Here is a 25,487-nt window from a genome sequence, read left to right on the forward strand (position 1 = left end):
TGCACATCTGAGCCTAAAGAGTAACAGTATTTTGGGATATTGGCATTGAAATGTCTTTCAGGAATTAGGAACTACTAAAATGACTTTGACAGAGTACTTGCAGCTGCCCAGTTACCAGTTGAGTGTGTTCATATAGTCTTAATTCTACCTGTATCTGCATGATTCGTGCTTCTTGTTGGCTGCCGACATGAGACAAAGTGGTATAGATAGAACTTCAGCTGTCTGCATCCACACTGAATTTTTAAATGGACAATTGTAGGGTTGTGCCTAGATTCTGCGCACATGGAACATGGGTTAAATTGCACTTGAAATTTTCATGTACATCTTTGGATTTGTGCCCTGAAATACAGTGTATGTTACAACTCTGTGATGGCCCGTTAGTTGATGGCAGTGGCTGAGACCTTTGCACACCTATACATTTGAATGTGAAAGAGGTGATACAAGTTTATAGTCTTGGCAATAAGATCACCCCATTGACAACATAAGGTCACGTCTGTGTGGTGTAGGTTACGGTGTGCAATAAGTCCGGTGCTTTGATGTTCAGGGTGATCGTTGCATCATGGGCCAGCAGAGGAGCTTTCGGAAGAGGAAGATTTCGTCATGGTGCATTAAAGGGAGAAGTTTCACATCAGCTCTCACATCCAAAGTTTGTGAATGTGTGAACTCTGATTTCTTATGGTGAGTCTGTCCGTGAACCTTTTGATTTATTGCTTGTAAGTAGTTACTTGGAGTTTGAGCTGGGTTTATTTTCCTCCTTTTGCTCCTCTCTCCACATAGCTGTGTATAAACAAATAGGCAACCTGTAATTTGAGTAAAAGGCTGCTTTTGCATTTGCTATTGTTTAAAAACATTGCCATGTTTTAAGTGTTTGTTCCACCTGACTGAACAAATCCTGATATTTTTCTCTATTGGTCAAGACTTGAAAAATGACCATTGGGTTAATTTATAAGGCAAGCAAACCCTTCTATTTGCAAATGAAGCAAAAAAAACCCAGAAGAAATGTGTTGGTCTGAGTAGCAAAAGAAACCTTTTAAAAATCTAAGCTAGCAAGAGAGTACTCATTTTGAAGAACTGACAAAGTAATTACAACCAGCTTTTCACCCAGGTGTACGCATCTCCTGATGTAATTGGACTTGGAACAGAACTGGCTTCATCAACTTTATGTTCAGCTGGTAGAATAATAATAAAAAAATCTTTTTACTCTTAAAAATATAGTCTCATCCACCCCAAATTAGACTGCTGAACAAAGTGGGGATAGTTAACACCCTTGGTGTTGATGTTTTTCAGTGATTATGGGTTTGAGCGCTCTGCACCTCTGAAGTCGGAGTCTAGCAAATGCTTTGCTGACTTTTGGTTTAACCCAGAAGCACCTCCTGAAGACTGCGTGCTGGGGCAGGCCTACAGCAGCAGCACCGGGTAAGCTGATTTTGCCTTCAACTGGCTTGCAGAGGCTTCCAGAGTAGCGGAGAACATTCCACCCAAGGGCCAGAAAAGTGGTTTTAAGAAAATGTAAACAAGGCAAACTGTAAAAAAGTAGGAAATACAAAAGTTCTGACTCCAACTTAGAGCATGTGCAAAAGTTTCCTACAGACAAATGAAAGAGGAATGTTACTTTACATGTTCATAGCAGTTCAAAAACTAATGCGTTTGAGAACAGGGGGACCTGTCTTCTTCCCAGTATTTTCATTTTTTATTTTGTAACCATTGCTACACTTATGACAGGAATGTCCATTCAAAGGCTTTTTTTTTTTTTTTTGGCTCATTGCTTGAGTTTAGACCAATATTCAGTTTGAATACAATGAATTATTCTGAGGAGCCAGTAACACCTCACAGAACTTCCCAGTCTCTCACTTCTATAGGGGTAAGGAGTTCTATGGAGAATCGATTCTTTTCCTGACCATATGGGACGCTCAGAATCAAAGGAAAGCTTTAGTAACTGTAAACAATACCACATAGAATATACACTACAATGTAGTCTGACGTCTGTGCTGAGAATAACTTGCAGCTGGCATCTATTCTGGCTTATCATAACATCATCTCTGTCGGTTGTGGAGATGAGAACCAAATGATGAAATGTCAAATCTGGCAATAGAATCACGGTCTCTGTGTATATTTGCCTTACCAAGGAAAATGATGCCTTTTGGGTTGCGGCTGACAGCTGTAGTATACAGAATAGGAATTCAAAAGAGGGAAATCTGACTCCAATTTTAAAGGATGTTTAAAAAAAACATACCTGAGTGAAACTGATCTGTAAATAATTACTGTACACATCCAAGTATTTCATTATTAGTTCTTTAAAAGTGTTAGGCTTTTCACTCTTTTATACTGTTATGTTAAATAAATGCTTTAAGTATTTTAAAAAATGCATGGATTTGAGAGCAGCAGATAAGCAATTGGTTCTGGGATAATGCAAAAGCTGCTTGATCTAATTTCTTCCTGATGTTTGGGATTTGAGCCAAGACCTTTAGAGCATTGAAGACTGTTGAACTCTAGGAAAGGGTATGGCAGAGAGGACATTAGACTATATAGCTCCTCGAGGCCTGGTCAGGCATGTTTCTAAATTTGAAAAGGCAGACTCTACCAATGCATACAAGTGAGACCCCCATCTGCTCCATGCCCTCTGCTTTCAACAGGTTTTACTTTGTAAAGGCAATGTCCGTCATGAAGGTATTTGCATCATGAGTTGATCATCTGCAGTCTTGTCTGTTCATGAACCCAAGGGATATTCATTAGCTACCATCACTCTCGCATTCAGTGCCTCTGATGGCATTCTCCTGCTCACCTCTAATTCATTGTGCTCACTGCTTACTGTTTTTGCAGGTACAGGAAAGTCGTTTCTAATGTGTGTGAAGGTGGCATAGACCTGCAGCAGAACTTAGCACAGCGTATGTGTCCATTGATTGCTCCCAAGGGACTTCAGATCAGCATCAGAGAAGAAAGCCTGGCTGTTAAGCCTGGGGAAGACGTCACCTTCATCGTCAAACAAGAGCAGGTAGTAATGAACATTGGCTTTATGAAAGTTTCCACACTATTTTTATGGTTCCTTTCTCTGTTGCCCGCTTTGCTGCTGAATGAGATTAAGTTGTGCTTAAGACAAAGACAAATGACTCTCTAAATATTGAAACTTCTGTTTTCAAATGAATCAGACAATCCAGTAAGCTCAGTGAACCAGCAAGTTCTGCCCACAGAATGGGATTTGTCTCCTCAGCAGCGTGGTCAGTCATTGGCTTCTTTGAAAATCAAAGGAACTAAATCACCAAAGCCTCCCTGGACTGAAAATTTCAACTGCTGTATCAGAGAAGAACAGAAATGCAGACAACATTTAATATTCTGGTTTAAGTGGTTTTGAGAATCTGCCTTTCAGAAAGGAATCAGGCATAGCTTTACAGAAATCACCAAATAGCACAGCATAAGAACATTTATTATATGTTAGTTGTGTTGCCAAAGATATGGGGTTTTTTTCTGTTTATTGAGAGAGACAATGCCCTAAGGCCCTGACCAACGGGAGCGAATAACTTTTGGATGAATTGTTTGCTGTGGGTATCTTTCTTAATGCTTGCTTTCAGTATTAGGCTCTAACTGTTGTGCTCAGGTTACCGGAGTATTGTACTTCCTGGCTAACCCCACTGATTTGCAAGAACTTGAAGAAACTTCATGCATTTTGGCAAACGTTTGCGGTATAAGTCAGGCACTTGGGATTTATTTCTGTAATGGAATCAAAAAGGTTATGTGCAGAACACTATGCTGCTTAATGCTTCATAGGCTCTGCATCCCGATGCTTGCAGTGCCCCAACAGTTATGTGGCAAGTTATTCCGCCGTCTCTTGTTTATAATTTGTTTGGAAACGCTTATTGTAACAATAGAGCATTTGGTTGCCATTTGGACTGTAATGATTTTGATTGGCAGTTTGACTTTTTTTCCTACTGTATAGATGCTGAAGCTTTCATGAATCTCTGTGGCAATACGTAAAACATTTAAAACTATTAAAAACTCTGCAGAAGTCGGGGATCTTGAAGAGGGAATCCCGTGCTGTGTTTTCTGCTCGTTACATCGAACTGGAAAGCAGATTTAGAAGAAATGTAACAATTTGCTGCCCCCTATGGCTAAGAATAATATTTATACTCGGGTGTTCTGAGTGTTTAGGATTTAATCTATATAACAAAGTCTAATGAGAATTCATAACAATTACTGAATTTAAGAAATAACTCTACTAGGATAAAACAAAACATACCACTTTCTCTGCTGAACAAAATTAATTTACTAGTTTGTGTGAATGCGTGTTACTAGGTGCAGGAATGGCAGACATCAGGGAGTAAAGAAAGCAGGCTTTGGATATGTTTGGGCAGTTTGCAAAGCGACCTTAGAAATAATGGTCATTTATAATTATTTTTTCCCAAATTCTGTTGGCTGAATGTATGAATAAATAATGTCATGCCAATCATATATTTTGCATGGAGGTGGGAGTCCCAGTTCCTTTTAAATTTAGCTGCCTTTTCCCCGTGTGACTCGTTTGTTATCTGTCCACTGCTCTCTGTCTTTCCTGGTCAGGGAAACAGAAGTGCCTTGGTGTTTTGAAGGCAGCACTCTCATCTTTACGCTAGGGAAGGTATTAGAATAAGACATTAAGAGAAACTTGCATCTCCTGACTTTCAACACCGGTTTCTGTCTCACCTGGAAAAAATAATGCATGTAGACTTGTTAGCATAAGAAAGAGTGAGCAAGAACTGTTTGCAAGCTAATGTTGTCTAAAGAGATTCCACTTACTGGCACATTGCTGGCAAGAAGACGTGTCTTTTTGCTTTAAACTTTAATAACATATTATCTCCTCTGCTAAATTCTACCCATCTGTTGTCAAAAGAAAGATGTTATTTGGAAAAAAATATTCACAGTAAAGGAGCTTTCAACGTCCTTTATGTGTGCTGAAATACAGTGTTCAGGTGTATGATAACCCTACAGGTTCCTGATTATGGGTATTCTTTTACGTTATAAGCAATGCTCTTTCATCTGATAAAACATGGAAGAAAATCAACCAAACTGCAAAATAATAAAAGGAGGAAATAATACTATGTTTTCCTTCCCTTTGTAATGCCAGTGTATGTAAGTTCTGTGCTTTGTTGCCTCCTTTGATTTTACATTAGCGCTGCCTTTTGGGATTAGATTTTGATATAAATCTATTTCAGAGAGTGGCTTATGGGCAAGTGAAGTGGTTTTTGAACACTTTGATGGGTGTCAATCCTTCTCTGCTCTGATGGCCATTCAGGTCACCTGACTAGCATATGGATGTGTACGATCCTTTCCTAGAGGCAACAAAGATTTTTAAACTGACACTGTGTTTTCACAGTACAGAGGATTTTCTGCGAAGCCTGGCCCTGCAGCCTGTTTTAATTGCATGACTGTGATGGCCATGTACTGTGGCACGCGAGCAGGAACATATTTCTGAAGACCGAGGAAGCAGGGCAGCTCGCTAAGGCAGTGCTGCCAGTATATTGAGAAGGTGTTACTGCTCACAGCTAAAATGAATTTTCCTTTTACTCCATCTGCATCGCCAGTCCGCGTAGCACAGGCCTGACTTCTCTCCTGAGCAGCCACACCGTGACAACAGGAGTGATGGACATACGTTTGTCCTCTGATCAGTCTTGCAGTATTTTAGGGCTGAGTTCAGGAAGACAGTGTCATTTAAAGGAGCACTTAGCAGAAGTGCAATGAATTATAAATTCTGTGAGATGTTTGACATGACAAAATTATTTGGCTGGACTTTTAAACCCTTTCCCAAACTCAGCGCAATAATCTGCTTCATTACTCATGCATCTAATTTTGCAGTAGAGCATGTTAGTTCTAAATATGCTGGTAGCTCTGTATAATTCAGTACAACTCTGTGCGAACATCCCAGCTTGGATCTTGAAGTGGTTGACACTCGGAGGGTGTGATTAGAAGGTGCTGTGAAGAAGGTCTAAACCAATTAATTTTACTTTATAATTGCGTGGGTTAGAAATTCACTGGATGAGTGGTAATTCGCTAAAATAACAATATTCGGTTGTTTGCAGTCATATGAGCATCACTCAGAACTTGCTGCCCTGCACCATTATGTTAGTTAATGTCCAGCTGCATTAAGACAAGAGTAATCATTTCTGTGTCATACAACTTATTTAGTGGTCTGGGGTATCTTATTGTAAGGCAGCGCCTTGCTGTGGAAATTTAGTATTATCTCTGTTAATGCATGCAAAATCTGTTGCACTAAAATCTTTGCCATGGATGTAGTGGTTTTACTGCAGCTATTGCAATTGAGTCAAAATATCTGGCTGGGGCTGGAAATGCTGTTGTGATTCAGGAAATGGTTATAATCATGTGTCCTGTCTATTTTGGTTCTGGCCATTTAAAATATTTTTCATATATTTTCCTTTTAGGGGGATATATTGAATACCAAATACCAGGTAGATCTTGGAGATGGCTTTAAGGCGATATATGTGAACCTTACGATGACTGGAGAACCCATCCGTCACCGCTATGAGAATCCTGGGATTTACCGTGTCTCGGTGAAGGCTGAGAATGTGGCTGGGCATGATGAGGCTGTGGTGTTCGTCCAAGTCAACTGTAAATCAGCTCTTCGGTTTTCTTGCTTTTGTTACTGTGTAAAAACCTCATGACAGCTATGAAGTAGTAAGGAAAATTCCTAGTCACAATTAAGGAAATTGCATATTTTTTCAGTAACCTCATGCAGTCTTGCAGTGCTGTATGTTGTTAATGCAGAGGCTTGTAAACCTAATGTATTAGGAGGTCAGATTTAGTTTTGTTTGGATTTGGGAGAAGGATGGTGTATTAATCTTTAAGTAGCAAGCATGCCTCAGTTCAAATCTCAGGTTTGAGATTCCTTCTTCAAGGAATGAAGGAATTCCCAGACTCAAGGACTGAGTCAACTTCCTGACTCAAGACCCCATTGGCAGTCTTAGCAGCTAAAGTTTAACACTTCAAGCTATATCTTTTTAGGAGCTTCTAGGTGTTGTGTGAAGCAAGTGAACAGACATGTTGAGAAATGTATGAGCTTTTGTATGGTTTTAAAAAAAGAGTCAAAATCTCAGTGTTTCTAAAAGTCGGGCTACTTTTTAAGCGCTAGAATCTAGATTTAGGTAGTTAATTCTCACAGAGTTCTAAAGTGGTACTTGGGTATAACTTCATGTTGACAGGCAGTATTACTTGACTTAGACTTCTCTCCCTCTCCTTAATTAAGACCTAAAACCCCCATCAAATAGATTAAAAGAAAAGAATAGCACGGCACAGGGAATATCATGCGCCATCGCAAGTTTAATGTACCTCAGTCATTTCATAATTGAAACTAAGAAGGAAATTCATAACTGGAACTGAATTCTCCTCTTCCTTCGAGATTCAAGACAGCTATTGCTTTGCCTGTTTTCAGATGTGTCAAAAATTCAGAAACAAGTAGCATCAAAAGAAAAGATACTCATCTTGCATTCTCCAGGTGTCTGTTTCCCCTCTGTTGTGAGCGGTGTGGCTTCCACCCTAATCCCAAAGCAGTGGAAATTGCTAGAGCCACATACACGGCTGTGCACAGATCCATGTGCTTTATGTCAGCCTGTCTGGTGACTACTGGTATTTATATATTTTGCTAGTCACAGTCCTTGAGTCCAGAGTTTCCAGTTCTGTTTTGATTAGCAGATGGAGCCTGACCCATTAGTGCTACTGGCCAATCTCTGATTAAAATCAAATGGAAAGGATCAGAATCAAATTCTCCGCCTCAGTTTCATTATCTCTGTTACGTTTGGTTTTTTAAATCATCTGGCAACTCCAGAGAGCTCAGATAAATTACTTAGGGCTTCAACTGTTAAGTTTTTGGAGCTTCTAGGTGCTGAGAAGTAGATTAAGCACAGGAACAGTAGATCTGTACAAGCAACAAACAGCAAAAAAGCTCTGTGTAATACCCTTCTCTCTGGGGAGAACAACTTTGTACTGTTCAGAGAATGACAAGCAGTAGCAAGCCCTGACAGAAAGCGGAACAACAGCTTTCTCAAAATGTGCTTCTGGTGTGGCCTACATGAGGATAAACGGTAAAAATATAAGATGTCGATTGTATTTTTTGCGGTGGATTTACGAATTGCAGAAGCCAGAGGTATTTTTTACAAGTAAAACGACTGGTGCGTTAAGAGGACTTTGATGCTGAAGTGCAGAGGCAGCAGAGCACTGAAGCAGATGTGGTCCATTCCTGAGCTTGTCCGTGGATGCTGCGCGTGGTCTAGAAGACTCACAAAAGCGTGTTACCCAGCACACTTGAATAAATGCTTTCTGTGTGATTTACTCTGTTTAATTTTTTAAGTAAATTACAAGATTTGAGGAAATTAGCTGGCACTAATTAAACTGCTATTTCTATGTTCTAGAGAAACACTAATAGCCGTTCAGGGACATTTTTCGCTGTGGAATATCATGAAAGCCCAAATGCCCATACAGTCCGGCTTTCACCATATCTCCAGCTGATGTATTCCCTGGGAACTTTTTCAAGGACAAATGATAACGGGAATTTAAAGCCAAGTTCTGTTGCCATGGGATCCCCTGTAATGCAGGACAATTATGTGACGTTTGGCCTCTCATCCAGATTATGCTTTCTGATCCAGATCACACAATATACAACTTGTTAATGAACTGTAGGAGAAATTGGAGCAAGTCTGACAGTATGAACATGAGTAGGTAACCCAGAATAAGAATAACTGAAGAAGAACTAGGTGTACATTTTCTTTTTCATGAAACCTTCATGTCTATTATGTGAATAATAAGGGAGCATTGAAAACTGTGCTGAAATTGTAGCTTCACTAAACAGAAATCTTATAAGTCAACTACATTCCTATTGTATACACTTAAGGGTGCTGTGAAACTTGTTCAAATGCATTATGCAACTGTGTGACTGAGATCAGCAGAATGACTCACAATAATTATTTTTAGCTCTTTACTGTATAGGAATTTAGAAATAACAGTCATCATTCAAGTTCCAAACAACTTCCTCCCTAAAAACTCTGGAAAAGTAACCTGCTTCAGGACCAAAACTATCTCAGAATGATCGATTTTCACTGGGAAAATATAAATTTATAGCACAATCAACACAGTGACACAGATTGCTCCAGACTTCTTTAATTTACCTCATCAGAAGGAAAATCTCTTTCTAGGAGGAACAGATTTGATGGTATTGCTACATTTTCTGAATTTTCCTTAAGGCACTAGCAACAGGAGGAGCATTTTAACTCTGTATCAGTAAAGAAGCTATTGAAGAAGCCATTTGTTTGAACACTCAACATGTCTTGAATTCATGTAGGTGGTTAAAGAGCTATCGGAGAAAACACAGACTGAAAATAGAGCCTTATATTTGGATGAAGCAGCACACAGGCTGGTTGAAGTGAGGTGGAAAAGAAGGAGGGTGTACTCTTAGAGAAGTTCAATCTATTTAATCAAAGTGAATTAGAAGTGAATGGGCAATGAATCAGTTAATCAAAGAGAATAAGAGAAAGGCTTTGAACTGGTATGAATTACCTTTAAATTTGAACTGAGATGAAAGCCCTTTGAATGAGTTAAAAGTTTTTTAAAATGAAACAAAAATGGATGGATTAGTATTCACTGTGTGTAATGAATGTACGTTGGACCATAGAGCACTTTGGTATCCTGGATAGATGGTGCAGCTGAAGTTAAGAAATTCTAGTTATCCCATTGTACTGTTATAAAGCTTTTACCCAATAGCCTTTTCTGTAAATTGGAGAGATATGGATTTCATGGGTGGACTGTTCAGTGGATGAAGAATTGGTTGGATGGGTCGCATCCAGGGAGTAGTGGTCAGTGGCTCAATGTCCAGATGGAGACTGGTGACCCTCAAAAGTCTGTACTGGGACCGGTACTGTTCAGTTTCTTCAATGAAACAGACAGTGGGATTGAGTGCACCCTCAGCAAGTTTGCCGACAACACCAAGTTGAGTGGTGCAGCTGACACACCTGAGGGACAGGACATCATCCAGAGGGACCTGGACAGGCTTGAGAAGTGTGCCCACGTGAACCTCGTGGGGTTCGACAAGGCCAAGTGCAGGGTCCTGCTCCTGGATCGGGGCAACCCCCAGTATCAGTACAGGATAGGGACGAAGGGAGTAAGAGTGGTCCTGCCAAGAAGGACTTGGGGATACTGGTGGATGAAAAGCTGGACATGAGTTGGCAATGTGCACTTGCAGCCCAGAAAACCAACCGTATCCTGGGCTGCATCAAAAGCAGCATGGCCAGCAGGTTCTGCTCTGGTGAGGCCCCACCTGGAGTACTGCGTCCAGCTTTGGAGCCCTCGGCACAGGAAAAACATGGACCCGTTGGAGTGGGTCCAGAGGAGGGCCACACAAATGCTCAGAGAGATGGAACACACCTCTCCCATGAGGACAGGCTGAGAGAGCTGGGGTTGTTCAGCCTGGAGAAGAGAAGGCTCTGGGGAGACCTTACTGCAGCCTTTTGGTCCTTGAAGCAGTCTTCTAAGAAAGATGGGGACAGACTTTTTAGCACGGCCTGTTGCAACAGGGGCAATGGTTTTAGACTAAAAGAGGGTATGTTGAGGCTAGATATAAGGAAGGAATTTTTTGCAATGAGGGTGGTGAAACCCTGGCCCAGGTTGCCCAGAGAGGTGGTAGATGCCTGGAAACCTTCAAGGTGAGGTTGGATGGGGCTCTGAGCAACCTGATCTAGTTGAAGATGTCCCTGCTCATCGCAGGGGAGGTTGGACTAGATGACCTTTAAAGGTCCCTTCCAACCCAAACTATTCTATGATTCAGACATTCTGAAAACGATATACACGTAAACCTACGGAAGATTTTTTTTCAATAAAGTTATTGTGCTATGAAGCAAAATACAACATCAAGAAGCAGATAAAAATCATGGCAATGATGCATTTCTTTTATACAAATAATAATGTTTACAGCCTTCATAGGCAAAAGTTCAGAAAGGAGAAAACTTATTCTGAAGGCATATTTTGGAGTACAGAGGTTATCTATTTTGAGTTGCAAATAAATGCTCCCCTGATACACGCATCTATTTTAAAATATGCATTAATGAGGTCGTATGTGTGGTGTGAGCCTAACAGCTTATATTTTAACACGAAAATGAGTAGTCAGCGACATTCTTTTTCAATTTTCTGCTTTTTCCCTTAGCGATTTGAGATATTTGTTAGATTTCTATTAATTTGATATTTTATTACATTAAAAAAAAAAGAAAAAAAAATGCTGAGATGCCTTTTCCACTTTTTAGCTGGGATATTTGCTTATGGTTTCTAGAATTGGACATGCACCCAAAAAAAAGTATATCAGAGAGGTGCATTTTGGTAATCCATTGTGTTACGCTAGAATTTTGTTTGTGGTTTATTTGTTTGGTTTTTTTTAATTTGGAGTTTTTTTGTTGAAATGAGGTCCTCCCAATTATGCTCATAGCATTCATCACAGATGTAAAGCATGAGGGGAAGGGAAAAATAAATTCAGGACCTTGTGGTGAGCTGGTGAGAGGCTTTTGGGGGAAGAGGTATTAATAAATTGACAGATTCGTGTTTAATGATATTTTTGAACTTTGTTCAGCTCCACTGCAGGCTTTAAATTTAGAAGTGGTTCCAGTTGTTGGGAGAAACCAGGAGGTGAACCTGACAGCCATCATACTGCCTAAGAACCCGAATTTGACAGTCTTCTACTGGTGGATAGGAAACAATCTGCAGGTACATAAATGGTTTTGACTGAGATTATTTTTGACCTCTTTCCAGTAAAGTTTGAGTGACACCTTTTACTGTATAGAAATACTACTATGTTGCATGACTTCTTTTAGACCATCTTTCATTCCAAACAATATCGGGTGGCAAGCAGTATCTAACTTGCCTTGTTTTATCACATACTTTTAAGGTGTTAATTTCACTTTATTGCTTATGTGGAAATGGAAATTTCTCTTCTAGAATTGGTTTGAATTTCTAAACTATTTTCTTGAGGGAGGGGAACAAAATTTTTTTCTATTTCATTACCTGTGGGGAAAAAAACTTGTGGAGGGGGATGCATTTGGGATCATAGCCTTGGTGAATGACAGAACTTTGATTTATGCACTTCCATGTTGATAATGTGACTACTGTAAATTTAAGTGCTGAATATATACAAAAATATATGTATTCATTGTTTAGATAAATATTTTCTGGGAGTCTAAAATAAACTGGCATATCAACAATAACTGGGATATCTAAAAGGATATCAAAATAGTGAAAGCACTAACACAATCTAGTGATATTCACTTTGGGATAGAAATTATAGATAAACATATCCTAGAGCAATAAATATCCAGATATTCCTATTGGGAGTATTTCTTGTCTAGCTGGGTTAATTTCTTTTAATTCTTTCAATAACAGACAAATGAAATATTTTCTTTATGAGGGAGACTAAGTATGACAGAGGAATGCTTCAGATAAGCACAATGAACTTGCTTCTTGTAACTGTGCTGTCTACCATAATCCCAGCCTGTATCTTGTCACTATTATTGACTGTGCCATTGCTAGAAGAGGCACTGCAGATCGATGTAGTCTTGTAGAGGGTTTTGTAGTTCATACAGTTGTGGTCAGGGAACAGAGTATCTGTTTTGCCTTGGAGGTTATGGTGGACTGGTGCGCGTCCATGGATGATGCTCTAAAATCACAGAATTAATCCTGTTGACTTTGACTACACCCCACGTTTTTTGAGGCGAATGTCTTGCTATATATGATCTTGTAGAGATTTGAGAGCCTGAGTCAAAGTCTGTTTGTTTCAGTGAGATCTGAGTGAAAACCTAATACTCTACCAATTATTCTGAAAGAAATTTTTGCCCCATCTGGCAGCTATTCTGTTTATAAAAGTTCCATTTAGGGAAAGAAATATTCTGTTTTGAAAATTGTAATTGAGCAATTTGATAAAATATTGATTAATGGAATAATTGATGTGAAACCTTTTTTGCTAACATTTGTAGTGACGGTCTCTTCAGACACTGTTTTTGTGGTTCTTGCTGAAATTCTTTTTCAAATTCTCTGTTTTTAAAGCCACTCCTTACGTTGGAGAGTTTTCTGGTGACAAAGTTTGCTGAGACAGGTGACGTCAGAGTTACAGTGCAGGCTTCCTGTGGGAGCTCCATGCTTCAGGACTCAAAAGTTGTCCACGTTTTTGGTGAGACATTGCTCTTGTTAATTATTTTTGTTTGTTTGTTTCATGTGTACTTGTTTCTTTTGCCTCTTAAACCATCCCGACACAACTGAACCTGTTGTAAAATTATATCTAATGCCACATTTAATTCTTAAAATTAAAGGGATGAGCTGTCACTAGGTAACTCCATGAAGTTGAACAGTGTCATTGTATGAAGTGCTTTCATCTAAAACATTGTGCTTCCTTTGCTTATTTAAAATGTTACTGTAGTTCCCAAATGCTATATGTAGCAATAGTGTTTAAGTAGTATTTTGGCCTATGACTGGAGAGTTTCTTAGAATTTGTAAATAAAGTAGTTGAAATACCTCTGAAAAAAAAGTTTACTTGTGTACGTACTCTCAGCATTAAAACCAATGTGAAATAATTGCCTTTTATCACAATATGTCGCTGTTCCTTTGATGCTTATCTGAGAGTTTGGATCAAGTAGAGCTCTGCTGTAATTACTGAATAACTCTTCAGATCTTGTTTCTCATTGTGCCCTGGTGTGTTTTGCTGTGTCTTATAATGTGGTGACAAGGCATAAAATACTGTAAAAAATGTAGTGCTGACGAATTATTTACATCTGTATTTGTGCTGTCACATGTGAGAATTGTGATAAATGAAAAACCTTCTTTTTAATGCAGAGCTAAAAGCCTTCAGATATCATGACATACACAACATGATACATCTCTGTTGTCTGAAGAAGATTCTGTTATTTTTGCTTTAAGTATACTTACTAATTTAAAATAATGGTAAAAAAGACACTCATGCTAAACGCAGCTTTTATGAACCTTCTCCTTTCCAAAGATAAATTGATTTAATGTTTATGATACCACTTATAAGTGCATCCACTTTTTTAGAAATCTTAGACATATAACCCATCTTGGTGTGACTAGATCAATGACTGGTTTTCAAACACTGCTTCGGCTCTTAGGGTTGGCAAATCCTGATACTAAGAGCAAAAAAAGTACTGGTCGTGGGGGAAATAAAGAAGAAACCTCTGGTAAAGAAAACCACATTAAAATTCTGTCGGAAGCAGTGGGGAGGCATTCCAGAGGTTCTCTTTCTCTGCTTTGGATTAAGTTCCCCAGGTGTTCATCCAAGGAGCCTATATGGAAAAAGGAAAGACTTTGGAGACTGTTTACTGAGGAACAGCCCATTTCTGGTATTTCAGATGTTTTGGGCAATATCCAGAGAAATGTGGGTGTACCTTGTTTTTATTTTTTTGAAGAGGGCGTCAGTTAGCCTTTGGTATATCATTTCTGTTCATATTTTCATAGCTACTTAATGGATTACATAAAATATTCATTTTACATGAAAAACAGGAACACGTAATGGGCAAAACCCACATGTTTATGATTCAGTGAGAATAAAATCCATTGGCACATTCCCATTACAAATAAAAGAAACCAACCACGTCTGAGTGGTGTGTTGTCCTAAGGAAAAATTATTGGGAAGGTTATGACCCCAGAGGATGTATGCAAATCTGCTTTGTGTATGTTTTTCTTCCTGCTTTTTTATCTTTAGGCACAAATTTGATGATGTTGACAAAAATACAGAAAGAAATTGAGTGCCTGACAGGAGCGTACTCTTGCTCTGTGCAAGAGTACACAACACAGAGCAGCGGGGTTCCTCGATACTGCAGTGCTGCGCAGCAAATAATGCCGAATATGTATTTTCAGCTTTGATTTCTGCAAAACTGTTTTTGCAGCCTGGTTTGTTACTTGTTCAAAAATGCTTGGTTTCTTTTTTTCCTAGATCATTTTCATGTTCTTCCTCTGAAGTTTACTAAGCACCTGGACATATACAACCCTGACATACCAGAGTGGAGGGAAGACATAGGGCGGGTAGTAACACGACTTCTCGCAAAGGTGCTCATTCGGATTGATCGTAAAATGTTCCCTCACCAGTCGTAAAGCTTGAAGGTTAAGTTAATGCCTTCTCATTTAGAAAAAAGGAGGCAGTGCAAAATAATAAAGTGAACCTCATGAGCCACATTTTAAACAAGTTTGAGCCTAGCGTGGCTTTTACATGCAGGCTGTAGATGATGATATTGTAACGTAGAAAGTTTAGGTCTAACACAGCCTAATTGGTATTTAATGCTAAATATTGCTCTCTGGGGTTAGGGATAGACGTATTGGTAAATACTGCTGACTCCAAAACAGGAAGAGTAGCTTAAATGTGATATATCTAGAAGTTAAGCAAAGGATGCTGTGTAATATAAAGGACATAGGCTTTGTGTAAAAACAAAACAGAAAGAAAAAATCTACAATGTCAGTTGTGTAACTTTGAAAATTATTTATAATTATGATTCTATAATACCTAGGCAAACAATTCATACAGATGGTTATTTAGATCATATTTGCAAAAGAAATGTGGAGTGGGAGCAGTTGAATCCTGTAGGTTAATTCAAGTACAAAGCCATGCAGCAGTTCTGCGAGATAAGTAAATGCACCTCATAAAAACTGTGAGTTCTAGGGCCGTGCTCTTCAGGTCCGCACGCTGCCAGCAACTGAGTGTGCACGCACTGACTTTTTGTGAGGACAATAGCACTGAGATGCAGGTTGATAATTGTTAGAAAATGCTTGTGTTTGAAATCACTTGACTTTTTGTGGATTTACAGTAGTGCAAATCAGGTTCTGGAATTTTGACTTTATACTTTTCCCTGCCTTTTTGTTTGTTTTTTTTAAGGTTCATATCAAATGTCAAATTAAAGTAAATTCCCACTTTTAATTTAACCCCATTCCGTAACCAGTGTCAGTCAAACAAATATTTTACTTCCTTATAAAATAGCCCTTGTATTTTTATAATTTCTAAATCATTTGCAAAAGAATATGAACAATTTAATGAAATTTCAGAATCTGTTGGAGAAAGGGTACAGAAAGTACCCAGCGTGTTGTCATTAGAATTGTGTGACTGTATTACACAACACACAGAGGAATTTGGGGCTAAAAGCAAAATTTGCACAAACTGTTTTGAAAAGGCATACACTTGATTGTGGGTGGGGGATGCAGGTGTTAATAACAATTTCAGAAACTGAACCTAGGTGCTCTTAGTCTTACCCTGGAAGACTTCTCTCTGACCATTAAACACAGATGGAAGAGTAGCTTCCCCAAGCTAAGGTTAGCTGTAATAAATAAGCCCTTCTAAGACTACTAAGTGTCTGAATGGCCCACAAAGGATCCTAAATCACTTAGGATTCTTTTTTTTTATGTTACCCTAGAAATGTACAGCCATTGCAGAGTTTTGCTAAAGCTGTATACCACTTCATTTTGCTTCTTTCCATGATGCCACTACATCTCTTTAATGTGATAACAAAGCTTAGCTCTTCCAGTCTTCAAAGAACAGCTCATGTTTCAGTTAAATTATGTTTGGCTTTGTTCATGTTTTAGCTGCTGGTGGAATCCTCTCTAAATATTAAGGATCTGAACACTAAAGACTAAAAGACACATGTGAAGTTACTTATGTATTTTCTATAAAATATAAAGCATGATGTCCTATAATTTGCCGTATGCCTTTGTCTTCACAGGAAACCAATATACCCAAAGAAACACTCATGACAGTCGTGAAACCTGGTCTGCCCACAACTGCTGACTTGCATGTGCTACTACCAGCAAACCAACCAAAAAGGAAGAGAAGTGTAACTAGTGATAAGGTAACCAGAGCAACGTATGTCTGGTTAGGACAGCCTTCATCCTGTTTTGCAATCAGTGGCTGTACTTTCATTGTCTTTTCAAGAAATTAAAAGGTTCTCCCTAACACTGATTGTTTATAGAGTACAATGCTGTAGAGCCAGTCTTCTAGTGCCAGCTGCCTAAATTTCTATTTTTATATTATTGCTAAGGGACACTACTTTAGCTATTGATATGTGCATATAAATTTGTTGATTTAGAATGGAATGGCACAAATCTTGATAAAATGCGTTGTATCAGAATCCATTGTGACTTGAGAAATATCCTAAATTATACCCTCTGTCAATAAACTTAGAAGCCATAACTGGTTAAGTCAACAGGAAAATACTCATGGTGTCACTTGTTTAAAGATTTGTTACATTCTCTTCTGTTACCAGAAAAGAATCTTGAAGGTCTTCATCATGTTTCACTGGAAGGATGTGCTTTGTCATGCTGCTGGTGCCAGTTCTCAAAGTCAGTGTTGTGACGCTATTGCAAGGATTCACCAATGCAGAATGTTTTCTGCACATTTGGAGGAGATGTCCCTGAAATCCTTGACTTAGACATAGTTATGAAATGTCTTCCCTTGAAGAGAACCTATTTGTTCTTAACCTTTTAGATTTGGGATATTATGTGATTTAAGAAGGATTGTTAATACAATAATTTCTTGGTCAGGCAGAGAACACCTACTTGGTGGAGTTTTTATTGGTGTTTTACATGGAGTGTTGTGATGCGATGCTATTTATTAAGTCAGTAGTCTAGAATAGGAGTCATTACTGATAAAAGTAGCCAGCAATAACAAAGATCTTAAGTTGGCAGTGTAGTAGTAGGAGCCCTTTGGATAATTCTGAAATGTGATTCCATTCTGACAAAAGCCCTTTTTCTTTCAAATTTGTACATGTAGAAATAAAAGCTGAGTGTGATTTAACCTGTTTTAATCACAGCAATTTCAAAAGTATTTCATTCTAATAATTGACTCTAGAGGAAGACTTGGTCACTTGATTTATGCACATCTGTTACATGTCTAACGTCAGGTGGGATGAGTTCAGTTGAAAGAGTCAGTTAAAGCGCATTTAAACTATAGCCTGGGAAGCAGTGGCTCTGAGGGAGATTTGGGGCTCTATCTAGACAAGCTACTACATGAAAATTCCCAATGAGTTGCTTTGGCAAAAAGGGCAAGTCAGACCCCTAGATGTGTAAGAGGTTAAGAGTTTGAATACTGTCATTATTTTTGCATTCTTATACCACAGTGCAGGAGCCATTGCGTACACATGTTCAAGCATTATCACTGGAAAGAATCTAGAAAAAGAGGATAGAAAATCCAAATGCTGGTGTAAGAACTTTAATTTTGAGAGTCTAGAGAGAAGCTCCAAACACTGGATTTGTTTTTTAAACAGTTGGGAGAGGTGGCAGCACTGTGCTCAATAAATATCTTGGGGCAGAAAAAAAACAAGCATGAGGACTGAAACAACCATCAATCTAACAGTGAAATAAATAAGCCAGAACTGTTGGTTGGATTCACATGAGATTCAGATTTTAGACATGTGGTAGTGTAGTTCATATAGGCTTTGGTGGGAACCTGGAGTGGAGGGAGGAATAACCAACAAGTGTTACTTACTTAAGCAACAACCAGAGCAAATGTTGAATTCTTCAAACGCCTGCCAGGAAAATATGATGTATCCAAAGTTATGGGGCTTGGTAATTTCATTTACTGGCTGAAAGTCAGATTAGCCTCAAGTAGTGGTCCCTCTTGTGTTGTATAACATAAACATGTGAGTGAACCTCGACTGAGACTAAGTAACTCTATTTCAGTGGTGCCAGCAACACTTTAAAGGCTACTAATCAATATAGTTGTCATACCCATTCTATTTTCAGACTTTGGGCACAAAAAATAAATACTTAGGAGCTATCTGGAGTAATTGTCTTGTAAAACAACCAAGGCCATGCTCCAATCACCCTTACGTTGAGTCATTCCCCCCCCCCCAAATAAGTGTAATAAAGTCAGTGGAATGGCTTCAGAAGTTAGATATTCCAGATGGGTGAGGATATTTGAATTTGAACTTTTGTGTAGTCTCTGTCCGTAACACGAGAGAGACTACATGGATTTCTATTTGTTATACTGCAAAGGCTTGCCAAAGATGAACACTGTAATTGATAATATCATAAAAGGAGTTGCTCGTGAAGGTTTCATGGATATAACGCATATTTCTAATTTGGCATCCTGTGGAAAGCCGTATCCTAAATTGTAAGGCATAGAGTATAAAACTAGCTTTGGTCTTTTAGAAAATTACCCATGTTGAAGACACAAGCAAGTAGAAGGGAAAATTTAGACAATTTGTCATTTGGGGTTAGGATACGATGGTATATTTAATGGTTCTGCTCCATAAAAATGTGAGAGACCATATTTTACTATGCTCTATCCGCTGGAGAAAAATAGGAGAAATCTTGATTTTTTCCACATGGATGGACATATATATTTCTACAGAGTATTGTTAAATGCATAAATGGAATCCATCCCATTATAGGTAAGGAGGTGAGGTAAATTTATGACATGCAGTTCATTATCAAATAGCAGTTACTTTTCATAGCAAGAAATCTAAAGTGACATTGCAGGTTTTGTTCCGATAGGTTAGAAAAATTGACTGTTTTTAATATGGATTACGCATTGTGTGAGTTATGACCCAGGTAAACCCAATAGTGCATGCAAATGACATGTTGGTTGTTACATACTAGGTAAAGGGTTTGGTAAGCAAAAAGAAAGACTTGGCTATAAAGTTTGGACATTTTCAGCTTTTTACGGCTTGTGGAGTTTTGCATGATTTTTAAATATGGATTTTCTTTAAAATTTCAGCTCGTCGTTGACAAATGCTTTCTGAGTTTCTCAGCGTTTAATGAACCAGAGGTTTTCCTTTTTAGAGCATTGAGTCTCTCAAAGTGGAACAGAGTGCAAGACATCTGACATTCTCTCTGTTGTATTTTCAGAGAATAGCAGCCATAAAGCAGGCCTTGAATGCACACAACATCAGTTTCTTTCTGAGGGGAGGATACTGGGTCTTAGTGACTTTAGCTGACTCCAGTTCAGGTAAGTATATGAACAAAGCTCCCAACAGACCAACCTTTGGATGCTTGTCTGAGTTCTGATAAGTTAAGGAGAAAATCTTTGTATCAATATATGTGTATGTATACACACATATATATTTACTTGGTTATATAGATACATAAATATATCTGAGTGTATGTATGTAAATATATATATCCATACACACATATGTATATATGAATATATTTTTAATTGGTACTTGTTAACAATCACCACGAAGTAAATATTTCTTACATAATTCCGTTTAGTCATACCTCATTATTTGTATCAACAGCTTCGTGCTTTTTCTGTGTAACTGTGACATTAACTAAATACCTATATTATACAAAACAGTGCCCTGAAGGAAGAGCCAACCAGGCTTCAAAAATACCATCTGTTGAAGCACTTTGGTTGCACTGGCTGCCGAGAAAGCAGAGCTGCTTTACTTCAGCCAGATATAACTCCAGGGGTCTGGGACCTTGCGTCTCTGCCTTGTATATCTGATCTCCAAATCAACAGACGTGAAGCTTGCTGTCGGGTTTCCACATTGCTAATCCTGTCCTGAGATAAATTACATGCTTTTTCTGTGTTTAAAACAAATGGAAACAGGTTTTTTGCAAGCGTTTCCTGCATCTCTGGATTCACTATGTACCTGGAAACTGGTTGAAGAGAGTATATGTGTATACGTGTGTGTGTATTTTGAACAGCGATACATTAAAACGATGTTTTAACCAGAAAGTTCAGCGTTGACTTAAACCTTGTACTAGAACATCCTGTAATTTTTATTTGTGTATCATATCCCATAATATATCCTTCTTTCTTATTTCAATGTGTTGTGGGAGAACAACTTAGCTGACCACAATCAATTAATGTAAATATTGGTGTGATATTTTATCTGTCAGCTCTCTGCGGAAGACAACGCTCTTTTACCTAGTTTCTGATGTAGAATCGTGCTACAGTTTTGCTGTGGTACCTAATCTGGTTTAAAGGTCTAACATGCTCTAGCCAGCACAAAAGGCTGGGATTGAAAGAAACCCATGTTCATTCCAGCCTTTTCCAATGTTTGACCTTGATGAGTTCATTTGTTGTTCAGAGCCTTAGTTTCTCTCTCTGTGAAACTAATACAGCCCTGCTTTTGCAACGCGTGTACTTAGAGTATGTGATCGTTTCCTATGTTAACTTTAGATTTACAGAAGAAAAACGTTGAGTGCGTAAATAAATCTTCAGGGTTTTGCTTTTTGTGTTTGTTTTTTTTTAATTGGTCCTCTGTCCTTCAGTCACAAGTCACCAATTAATTTTGTGGTGTTGCCTTTTTGAAGAGGCTACAGATAGAGTGAAGAGGTTACACAAATAACAAAAAGTGACAATTAGCTAGAAAAGAAAGCCCAAGAATGTGACAGATCTGAAATAGGACATGCTAAGCTGTTATTTATTTCATATTTCAGACTCTCAGAGGATTGGAGGAGGCAGTGGCTACTGGGCTATTGTGGTTCTCTTTGTTATCTGTCTAGTCGCAGTTGGGGCTTTCATCCTCTACAAGTTCAAAAGGCAAGTAAACCTTCATCAACAACATACACATTTTAAGAATTAAGTTTATCCACAGATCAGCAAAACAGAGTTTGTATTTTGAAAAGGAGATTTCTTGAAGAATTGCAAGAAATCCACTGCTTTGAAAATCATGTTTTTCTGAACTTTTCAGACATCAAGGTAATGCACTGATGTTTGCTTTGACTTGCTGTGTTCCAAGATAAATAGCAGCAATATGGGACCTATGGAGAGTTTGTTCAGCTTGTGTAAATAATATCATCAAGAAAGAGAGCTGAGCTAAAATATGATTCCTGATTAATTCCAACCTCATTACTCCTAGCAGTTATGAATAAACTAAAGCTATCTGGGACAATGAGTGTGTCTGCAATGCTGATTTGCTTAAAAAAAGAAGTTTTATCAAAACGTGTAGCTCTCTGGAGTTTCTCTGCACACGTTACATTTTAATGGCTGGGGCAATGCCACATAGAATGAGTGATGGAAATAGATTAGTGTTAATTTGACACTAGAGTGTCAAATAATTCTAGAAGTGGCCCTTATGCGAGACATATTCTCAAAATTGACAAGGGATGCCATGCCAGCCTTTGACAGTCCAATGTATCTTCAGTCCACAATTGATTTTAATCAGAGCTACTAGGTGCTGTGCGATTTAAAGATTTGTTCTTGTTCATGAGTCTGTGTTATCATTGGCTATGCTCTTGGTATTTTTCTGTCTCTGGGGCATTTAGAAGCTATTGGGTTTGAGCATACTGGAAACAAGCCTTCATCATCATCAAATCCTAATGTCCTTACTCGGTGAGGATTCCTATTGATTTGTCTCATTTTTTAAACATTGCTTTTTATTGGAAACATACATCAGTTTATAGAAATGGATGCGGAACTGAGTTTGTGATAGCAGTAGGCGTAGATAGCATTTAAGCAAGAGTTTGTTTAGATAAAGGGTTTTTAAGTCAATAGAGTTTTTTCCAAGAATCTTTTCTTTTTCTCACTGCAGCACCTAAGTTTCTTAGAGCTCATAGTGGCTGATTGCTCTAAATAACAAAGCACAGAATGCTGTATCAGACTGTCTACAACTGAATAAAAATCCATTTTGCTATTTTAGGTGCCTGCAGCAAGGAAAAGCATAAAAATGGTTGATGTGATGTAATTATATTATTTCAGTAGCAATACATGGAGGATTTGCTGTTTCTAGTGTGGAATCATAAAAATTGTTTGTGATATCTTTTGAAAGCTGTATGATTTATATCTTTTATTAGCTCTTAAATGAGAGCAATTAAATAACAGACACAATTACTGCATAGCAAAAGAAGTATAAAATATTCAAGAAAGGAAGAAAAAAATTATTTTCCTTGAGTTCTTTCTACAATGTCCAATGAACCATTGCTTTATAAATAGAGCTTTTATTAAGGAGGAAACTATAGTACAATTTGCAAATTGTGAGCTTTAATGTCTCTTGCACTTCTATATATAATCTGTGAAAATCATTTGCATTTAAATTTTTGGGGGTTTAATTTAGGTGCCGAGTGAGAAGAATTGTGAGATATATTCAAATGTTTCTCAGTAGCCTGAAAACTGCTGTTGGCATTGATGAATGACCATGCAGTAGTATTCAATTTTCTGAGATATTTGTTTCTGAGATATTTGACAGAATTATTTTTAAATATTCCTGCTGAACTTTTCCAAGATGACAATTTTTTCAGTTGCATCCTTCATTTGCAATTTGATCCTCAAAGAATATTGAGCGCCTAATCAGTGCTACATTGAAAAATCACTTTCTCCCTGTGTGCTCCCTGTGAAATCCTCTCCCACCCAGATCCCTTAAAATTTTTTTTCCTGTGGTTATAAAGATGGATACTGAATCCCCATGGAGCTGCAAGTTGCAAGTATACTTACTTGCAAGTATAGTCCCTTTAAAGTCAGTGCAGTGAGTATGTAAGTTTACAAACTAGTCCATAGGGACTGAGGCTATGAAACTGAGTGTCCTTTATATAGATATAAAGGTTACAGGTTGTAATGCACAAAGGAGACTTGTCAATATTATATGCCTGTATATCAAAAATTAATTTGCTGAAAGAATGCCGTAGGCAACAAAAATTGTTTAATTCTAGGAGATAATTTCAGCAGAAGATCTCTTTCTGGGCCCTGTGGTAACTCAGATAACACATGCAAATATATATATAAATTATTTCCACATAGAAATTACCGACAAGTGTAAAGTGTTGAAATGTTAATACTGTCCATAATTATTATGTACCATTCACAAAATTAAGGAGGTGGAAGACATTTGGTGGTGCTTTCCTTTCATTTATCTAAGTTGATAGTCAGCTAGTCCCTTCAGAAAAGGGTTAAAATTCCTTTTCCCCCACCCTGAGTCAGACAAAGGTTTATTAGTTTTTGTTTTATCACTACACTGATTGGGTCTATAGGGCTTTCAGTTGGCATTGGGGCACAGGCAAAGCAGGTCATCTGCAAACGATTGCATGAAACGTGCCTTGGACTATTCTGTCTCTCTTTGCTGGCCCAAAGGGCAGTTCTTAAGGTAAAGTTTGATACCTGGAAAGTTGCAAGATGGAAAGACTGGCTTGGAGATAAGATGGGGGCTGGATTGGCAGGAGGGTTACAGCTTCATACATGAGAGCATTTCATCCATTTGCAATGAGCAGAGGCACTGTTCCGGACTTGTGATGAGAAGTAAAGAGAAAATATTGAACTTCCGTGTAGACCATTGTACAGCTTTGATAGAAAACGGGGAAACCTGTCTCAGACTGCCTGATGATTCCTGACTGCCGAGGCCCCTTGTCCTCCGAGCGTGGTCTCTGCTCTTCCTGCCTGGATTATCTCTGAAGTTCGTGTCATGAACTTGGATCCTAATTTACATTCATTTTTGTCAGGCAGAATTGTGAGATGAAAGACGGTGTTGACAAGACATCAGGGAATAATCTAATACCTCTTTTTTGTGAATCTTTCAGGGCAGTCAGTCAGGGCAGCTATGATGAAACTTTCTGCTCCTGTTTGATCTGCCAGTTTTTGAAAACTGCAACACCAAGTACTAAAAATTGGTGTCCCTCACAAGGACTAATCTCACAAGATTAGTTTGAGATAGAGCAGAAATCTAAAAATAAGTCCTGCATAAGATTCTGTGTCAGATGCCTCATATGCAGAAAAGGAAGAGAGTATTTTATCTAATTAAGTAGGGGGTTAGGAGAAAAACAGAGGCAGCATCATGTAGAGGTAGTGGGATTTTGGCTGATTAGTTATATGCAGAGTGAAAACCAACACAGTCTCATCACTCCTGGAGGAATGCCCATTAAAAAGAAAAGATTAAAATTGTATTATTTCCCACTACTCTAACCAAAACTAAATTTTTAGGGTCTGCTGGATAATCAGAGTTGTCATGACTGTCTAGGTTAATGATTAGGTATGATTGTATCATTTTCAATATACCCTAATTCCAAATATTTAAACACTAAGACGACTGCTGCCCTCTGTTCTTATATACAGTAAAATTGCAAGCATCTATCATTTTGTCTCTCTGTGCCTCCTCACCCCGCTTCTCCTCCCACCCTCTTTATCTAGTGGCCTGTTCCTTCTCCCCAGGAACACGTGCTCAGTAAACTGGTGCTGGAGTCCCCAGAACTCGTGGAGCAACTCTTGTCAATCTCAAGTGGTTAGTTGCATTAGACAAAAAAAAATAAAAAGACAGAAAGTCTTGGCACACGCAGGGGTTTGATCATTTGTGATCCAGAGTAGGTAAGCAATTCAGATTAGGGATATTATTACTCAGTAAATGAAAAGTAAATTTTAAATTATAAACATCGATAGTTTTAAAAACTAATTCTAGTTGTATGCCACTGATGAACAAAGATTGGTTTAAATAGTTTTGGGGGAAGTTTTCAGGACAGCAGTAAGGAGTGAGAGGTAATAAATATCCCAGTTGCTGAATCTGACTGTGGCACAAGAGGTAGTGCAGACAACGAAAATAGATGGTGGGCAAGCCCAAGAA

At 38.3% G+C, this 25,487-nt stretch overlaps 1 protein-coding gene across 6 annotated transcripts in view; it reads left to right on the forward strand.

Annotated features, from left to right (window-relative positions):
• SORCS2 (sortilin related VPS10 domain containing receptor 2) overlaps window positions 1–25,487 on the forward strand; it is a 576,222-nt gene that overhangs the window by 530,978 nt on the left and 19,757 nt on the right. For all 6 annotated transcript variants that reach the window (XM_054203166.1, XM_054203171.1, XM_054203170.1 and 3 more), the window contains exons 16-25: window positions 545–678; window positions 1,288–1,416; window positions 2,821–2,992; window positions 6,405–6,591; window positions 11,585–11,718; window positions 13,051–13,174; window positions 14,948–15,060; window positions 16,719–16,844; window positions 19,843–19,942; window positions 21,385–21,487. In XM_054203166.1, the coding sequence (XP_054059141.1) occupies window positions 545–678; window positions 1,288–1,416; window positions 2,821–2,992; window positions 6,405–6,591; window positions 11,585–11,718; window positions 13,051–13,174; window positions 14,948–15,060; window positions 16,719–16,844; window positions 19,843–19,942; window positions 21,385–21,487 (1,322 nt within the window). The remainder of the gene's footprint in view (window positions 1–544; window positions 679–1,287; window positions 1,417–2,820; window positions 2,993–6,404; window positions 6,592–11,584; window positions 11,719–13,050; window positions 13,175–14,947; window positions 15,061–16,718; window positions 16,845–19,842; window positions 19,943–21,384; window positions 21,488–25,487) is intronic.

This window comes from Rissa tridactyla, chromosome 5 (genome assembly GCF_028500815.1).
Source record: "Rissa tridactyla isolate bRisTri1 chromosome 5, bRisTri1.patW.cur.20221130, whole genome shotgun sequence".
In the NCBI taxonomy this organism is placed as follows: Eukaryota; Metazoa; Chordata; class Aves; order Charadriiformes; family Laridae; genus Rissa; species Rissa tridactyla.